The sequence below is a fragment of the Porites lutea genome, chromosome 2 (genome assembly GCF_958299795.1).
Source record: "Porites lutea chromosome 2, jaPorLute2.1, whole genome shotgun sequence".
NCBI classification, from domain to species: domain Eukaryota; kingdom Metazoa; phylum Cnidaria; class Anthozoa; order Scleractinia; family Poritidae; genus Porites; species Porites lutea.
In genome coordinates, this window is record NC_133202.1 from 28,122,131 (window position 1) to 28,129,630 (window position 7,500).

The following is a 7,500-nucleotide window of genomic DNA, read 5'->3' on the forward strand; positions in this document are numbered from 1 at the left end:
ATCTAAGCTTAATACTTTAGACAACACGGATACAGAAACAATTTCCTCTTTCCGTTTTCATCCTTAATGACTCTTTAGTTGTCTCTGCTTTACAAAGTGCGGGTGGCTATGCGATTTCCCGCCAAAATAGCCTCGAGTTGCATTTGGGTTGCCATAACTGTTGATTGAGTTATTTTACATTGGTATGCCTGTTATTGTTACATTGGACGTACGGTCACGTGATTGCCAAAATTTCTCGGACGGGTAGATTACCACATTTTTTTACCCATGGTGCTCCGCTGCGTGCGCTTCTCGCGCGAATTCCGCTTCAAATTTTGTATCCAGCTCTTATCTTTGCCAAAAATAACTGCTTTCCATGACTAAAAACGTCCTCTTATTGCAATATGTTGAAAAAAGAATGCCTTCCTCGTTTATTAATTGCATGTCTACGCCCTGTGGCACTTTGTTTTTTGCGAATGGGCGTTTTTTGTATTATATTTTACAAGAACTAATTTTTGCGATGAGTTGAACCTGGTTTTTCTTGTTCTTTTTCTCAACGTTTTGTGAATTCAAGATGTGTATAAATTAAAAGGCTTCTTGTTTTACAAATTTTCATCAAAACCTGGTATAGAATGAAAGTTAGTTTGCTAGTTGGTTTCTTCTAAAACAAAAAGACTACTTGTCCTCGTTTTCTAAAAGTCAAGTTGTCATAGAAAAACTCGAACAAGATAGTGGCGCACTTCCCGAAGGAATGCAAACCCCGCAGGCACCTCGTCAGTATAATTCGCGAGTGTGAGCTACGATTGATGCTCTCAGAGTGTATGACAATTTACATGGTTCTTGCTATATCCAGAGAGTTTACACTTACCATTGATACATATTTGCGATTCGAGGAATTAAATGATTTTTGGAGGGTGTTACGCCAAAACGTGAATGGTTGATAAAAGTAACATCTGTAACAGTAACATCTGTAAACCTGAAGAAGGCTGGTATGGCCAGCCGAAATATTGTTATGAAAAAACAATACACGTTGTTCTGAATTGGCTTTGCAGTAGTCTTTGGACTTCTCGTTCTTGATAAAAGCTGCATGAGTTAAGAAGTGGGCCGCAGTTTGCAGCCAGGCGAACTCATAACGCCGCTATATTAACGCGAGCAATACCTGTTACTCGAAGGTCCTCTTAACTTTTCGATCCAGAGCTGGATTTTATTGCAGTATAGGTTTGATGGATATCAGCAAAAGTTTTTAAAATTTGTAAAATACCGATTTTAAAACATTACCTCTAGTTTGTAGAGACTTCCCCAGGGGTCCAGAGGCCCGTTTCTCGAAAGTTCCGGTAACTTTTCGGGCCCGAAATCAAATATTCAAATCGAATTATAAAGAATAGGATCGCCTGTCCTGGCTTGCAAACTACTCCATTTTGTTTCTTTAACTGATTGTTTTATCATGTTAGATGCAAAACTATTGAAACCTCAATCTTTAATGTAAACGGAGACAGCTTACCGGGCCGATTAATTATGGGGACTTTCGACTTTCTTTTTCGTGCTCTTGGTCGGATGTTTCTTTGTTTCTATTTTTGCTAATTGTTCCCACCTTTATTGACCAAACGAACGCCCTACAGCAAGTTTTCCTGTTGATAGTGTGCACAACGGAGGTAAAAATTTCGCGCGTCTTTTTTGAAAGCGATTAATAGTTATGTCCCTTGACTGTAAGTACTCACAAGTAGTTACATAGTAAATATCTACACTCTGATAAACTTGTTAGGATACCTAATAAAGCAACATCTTGAATTTCGTTATTTTATGCGTATGTATATGTCTGGTATTAAATTTCGCGATTTTTCTCAAATCGCGAAAATAGCGAAATTTAATTCTCGCGATAGTAAAAAGGTAGTGTATGGCAAAAGTTGGCTACTTCGAACTCTCAATGCTTTTAAAAAAGTCGTTTTCTTCTTATCCTTTTGATTAACATGTCAAACAGGGAAGCAAACCTTGTCCGATAACAGCAATTACACGATCTTGTGTTATGCGCAAACCAATCAGAATTAGTCCGGCCAGTTGGTTTTCTCTGCGCGTATGCGTCTGTGTTAAAAAGGAGTCCGCGTAGTTGAGAGGCAGCATGCAAGCAAGCGGGAAAAAATAAAAAAGAGTGTATCGAACTAACTACTAACTGGTTTAACTACGAATAGAAGAATAGTTGTCATTTTGTTGTTGTGTGGATTTTGTGGGCCGTGTGTTGATTCTGACCTTTTGCATACAGCTGACAGTTCTTAACCCCATTACGATTCAAATAAAAGTCGGATGAGCATAATTTAGAAAGGAAAAACACATTGTACGATCTTGTTGCTATAATTAAGTTTTTAAAACCAGCATTGAAGTCTGAAAACACATCATGGCCAGCAATTTGTCTTTTAACCAGGAAAAATTTGGACTAAACGAAACGCATTGCCCTGCTCAAAACCTCAGCCTGGCGAAGGAAAAAGTAATTATAATTTCAGTTATGAGCATTCGTCTCGTCTCGACTGTCGCCGCCGTCTTCGGTAGCTATCTTGTGATTAGAGCGTTTCACAAATTTCATAGTCTTCGAACTGCTTCTAACGTTATTCTGGTAAGTTTGTCAACCGCTGACGGTTTACTGGCGATTCCTTAGATTTTCGGCATCGTCCAAATGAGTCTTAGACTGTTAAACGGCTCTGATGCTGAGTGTAGCTCCGGTCCTCTTGGAAAAAATAACTTTCATATCCAGCTTTTTTCGTCGTTTACTCGAAAATCCCGCTGAAATTCATTTCTGTTTTTATAAACTAAATTTCAAGGTAAAGGAAGCTTTTGGGCAGTGATAATGAACGTTCTATTCAGTACAATGTTTAAGTAAGATAAAGATAAACCACAAAAAATTTCCAAGAACTAAAGACTGCAAGCAGTTTTTCAAAAAGAAGTGATGTTATTTACAAAAGAAGAGATGGTCGATCTGAGTTGATGTAGCTCTTATCCATATTAGCAAATACAGTGTGCCGAACACATAGTTAACACAAAACCTAATTATCGGATTATTTTGCTTTTCCTAGAAAAGAAACTTAAATAAAAACGAATACCAAAAACTGTAAGGAAAAAACGGTATTGATATACCTCCCCAGGATACAGTAAAACAAAAGTTATCTGCGGTAAACGAGCGAGGCACAAAATAGATACCAGTTCTCGACCGAGAAAAACTATCACATGAGATTGAGGTCGAATGAGCCAGCCAGCCAGTCCAAGATTTCGGCCAAACCGTGAAATCATATGGCATCCAGAACGATGCCTACCCGAATCCCGCCGGAAAAGAATTAAACACGACTCTAATAGTGTGCAGTCTCCTAATTCCTCAAAACGGAAATAAACACTTTTCCAGTCAAGCAGAATGTTATACTAATTTTAATCACCTTCTGTACGCTTCAAACAGATCGCCGCTGAGTGGTGTTAGAGTCCTATTTTTGTATGTAAAATATCCTTATTAAAGGAACTGCCCGTGGGTTCTGAAATTCGAAAAAGAAAAGTGGCAAACTAAGTTTTGCAACCATATTTGGGTGTTTGCCAATTTTTCCTGTTTGGTCGCGTCTTTTCTTTACATGAACACCTGTAGAAATGTGGGCGTTCTTTATCGTATCTATTCCGCTCCAAACGTCTTCCGCTCTTTAATAAGTGTAATTTCTTATAACTGTCGCCAGCAATTATGAATACAATTTATTTCTCCTTTCGAATTCATTATTTTCCTACATAATGCTTTACGCGTGTCAATTAATTTTTAATAACACAGCATCATAAAGTTAGAAATGAATACTGACTTTTCCCAGTCGCTTGATTAATGGATCAAAAGCTAAGGTGTCGAGCCAGTGTGTCTACTTCCTTGAACAAAAACAATTTCTTTTCAGCTGACAATGGCCCTTCACTTTGATCCTCTTCTCCATTCAGTGCGTATTAGAATTGAAAACGGCTATTTTAAGCCGAAACTTATCCACAGTCGCAAAGAAACAGGACCCATGCATTTTTTACGCGTGAAGCCAGTTCTGATGTTGATATTAATGAACTGACTTGATAGGCTCTTCAATAAAAATAATGATGATAATAATAATAATAATAATAATAATAATTATTATTATTAATAATATTAATTCAAAGGAGTATTTATAGAGGTTTTTAGATCTGTTATCACATTTCGTACATGTTCGGCTGTTCCTTGTATTTTAAACTCGATAAGACGCACTTACTAGTTTATAAAACTTTCAAAGCCTGCTGTTACAACTACTTTTTATTAAGAGTACCACAGTTCTTTTGTTTTTCTTTCTAGGCCAAGTATAAGGTTCTTTTTTATGAATTACTTCACTTTGTGCCTGTTCATTTCACCGTTGAACGCAGTCAGTTGTTTAATAAAACTTAAGAACACAATGCGTGATGACTAGTTTTATTTCCTTAACTCTTTACTACGCAATTTTGACATGTTATTTACTTTGTTAATGGATTGTTAATGAATTTGCGAAGAAATTTAGAGTTTGACGTTTTAGAAAGCAGCAATTAAGGCAGTTACCTAACATTAACCTGCATATTTTTATCAATAGTTGCTATCGTTATCTAATATCCCTTGATCATATACAGAGTTGAGTTCACCTGGCCATGGCTGACCACTGAATATTTGTATAGTTTGATTATGATAAGAGACAGAACATATTAGGTGGCAGAATTTCCTCCCGCAATTAACCAAACACAAAAGAATCCCTACTGAACTGTACAGACAACGTATCTTCCTCCCGCAATGGGGAACTATACCTTACCGAAGTGGAAATTTATTCTACTGTTGAACGTTCATGGGATTATCACAATCGTTGCTTTGGTCGGGAGTTATTTCGTGTTAAGAGCGTTTCACAAATTTCGGAGCCTGCGAACTGCTTCCAACAACATTCTGGTGAGTTTGTCCATCGCCGACGGCTTACTAGCGATTCCCTTGATTCTTGATATCATTCTGTTATGCCTTATGTATAATTTTGGGGATTCAGCTTCACATATGCTGGATATTCTTAAAGAGGTAGAGGGAACTATCACCTTGTTCCTCCTTTCGGTCATTGTTCTTCATCTCAGCTTAATGAGTTCAGAACGTTTCATCGCCATCAGGTTCGCCTTAAGATACCAGGCCATAGTGACCAAACGCCGAGCACGGATCGTTTCCATCGCGATGTGGCTGTGGGCTCTGGTCATTGTTATTGCTCTTCCATGGACGCTTTATGGGATAACAGGCCACAATGATTTCAGAGAATTTCCCAGAGAGATGCATCAAGATAGTGATAAAGCCCAAGAGCTCAACATCAGATGGCATCTTGTATTCACAGCTGCGTCAATGTTTCTTGTTCCCCTGTTGATCATTATATGCTCGTACACCTACATCTTCATAGTGTCCTACAAGCAGAGACAACGTGTCAGAAAACAGGGCCGCGACGTTCCAGGAATGCCAACTGTCAAGCACGAAATGAAAGGCGCCCGAACTCTCGCCATTGTTGTGGCGCTGTGTCTGCTCAGTATCATTCCTATCCTTGTTGTGACATCCCTCCGAGTTTTCTGGAGCAAATTACTCGGAGGCCACCTCCATCAAAAGTTACTGCAGCATATCGTTTATAACGTGGCCATGTTTTTGAACGCTGCATGCAATCCTCTTTTCTATGGATGGAGAAATGAGGAATTCAGAAACGCTTTTCGCAAGATGCTAAAGTGCTGCTAAGCGAGTTTAGCGCCTGAACGTCGTTAGGTATTGAAGGCCATATCCAAGATTTAATATTCTTTTCTTGAAGGCAAACTGGCTAAGTATCGAGTAACAGACGATACCAAACTCTCTTTTGCAAGCCACTGAGAACAGCTCAATTTGGTTTGTACCTTTCCTCTTTTATCTGCTAAATTACTAGACTCAAATAAAGAGCCCATACGCAGGAACTGTAATAATATAGCGGCGCGAATGTAAGTTGGTCAAATTTTGTAACGAGTTTCATTTTGAGTAAAAAAGGACTCTGTTCTATGAATAAGTCCTTTTACAAGGGGCCCAGTGAAGGACATAAACTGATAGCTGCGAATTCGTCAACATTTTTACTGTCAGCAGAGAAAAGAGGGATTTTTAACTGAGTGCTGGGACTTGATCAAAAACTTGTTGATACTCGGGGTGAGGAAAACCAGCGGCGATTCCAACACCCCCATGCAGACCCATTTTAACTCTTAAATGTTGTAAAAGAAAAAGCTGCGCAATTTCATTCGTGCTTATGGAGATAGCATGGTGAAGAAACAAAATTTGTCCATAAAAGTTTAGAATTAATTTCAAACATTCCAGTCTCTTGGTATCATGCAATGAAATACCAAACCCAAAAACAAACCACAAAAACGCATATACCGTTTAGGCACACGGTTCAAATTAGATCTGTTGGGAGCCCGGGGAAGGGGGTGACTTCCAAACGGAAACGATGGAATATTCGTCCTCTCGCTTAGGATTGATCATGGCTGAAACTAATGTGATATCTTTACCCATAGAGGTATCATTGTGGATTGTGAGTAAACAAACAACTAGATAAAACAAACAAATGCTTTATAACAAAGGGAGAACAGTTGTGACAAAATCGCGAAAAAACGTGAAATTTGTAATTTTTGCAATTTCCGTTAAAATTGTAAAATCCGCAGCGCCGCTTTGAGGATGTGTTGCTATTTACATAACAAAAGGGAACAAGTTGTGAAAATCGCAGAAGAATTTGACGAGAACTCGTGAAATTTGTAAATTCTGCAGTTGCCATTAGAATTGTAAAATACGCAGCGCCGTTTCTCGCAAGCTGATGGCAAAAAATCGTTAATTTTGTACATGTTGTAATTTTCGCAAGGCCATCGTGAAAAATCGTTAATTTTGCAAATTTTGCAGTTTTCGTAAGGGTGGGTAGAAAACGAAGACCTAAGACCTAAGACCCAAAAACGAAGACCCCCCTCAAAATCACTTATAAATATCTAGAAACGGGTACCTCGACCTACATTTCAGCGGGTCGTGGAGAACATAGAACGAGGGAAAACAGCTCGTTTTCGTAAGGCCATCGCGAAAAGTCGTCAATTTGTAAATTTTGTAGTTTTCGCACGGTCATCGTGAGAAATCCTTAATTTTGTAAATTTCGTTGCAGAGTTCAATCTAGGACATAAGTGTCTCCTGTAGGAATCAATTAACGACCAAGTCCCACTCAGATTGGTCTCCCATAATTAAAATTTTGATTAATTTTACGACGAACATCTTGTGTCTTTAATTTACCAGTCCCCCCCCCCCCCCCCCCCACGCCATTTTGGATGATGTCACAGGTCTCCAGTAGCACATGAAATGCCAAGTCCAATAAAACGCTGTAATGGAGGGAAACCCAATCGGGGATTTAAATTCCCCCTCCTTCTTGTATCACGGTGGATACGAATTTGCTTTTCCACCGGTCAGAGTGTCAATAGTTGATTACCATTTGTGGCTTTTTCCCTTTTTCGTTGGACAAGAAAATT

General features: G+C 38.8%; 1 protein-coding gene across 1 annotated transcript; it reads left to right on the forward strand.

The window, feature by feature from the left end:
* The first annotated feature begins 4,762 nt into the window (after positions 1-4,762).
* On the forward strand, positions 4,763-5,719 carry LOC140925972 (adrenocorticotropic hormone receptor-like). Its single transcript, XM_073375789.1, has one exon. It carries the CDS (start codon positions 4,763-4,765, stop codon positions 5,717-5,719), a length of 957 nt encoding a protein of 318 aa, XP_073231890.1.
* Positions 5,720-7,500: the final 1,781 nt, after the last annotated feature.

Bases quoted from the DNA above. Each gene is read 5' to 3' on its own strand.
- LOC140925972 (XM_073375789.1), top strand. From the start codon at position 4,763: ATGGGGAACTATACCTTACCGAAGTGGAAATTTATTCTACTGTTGAAC.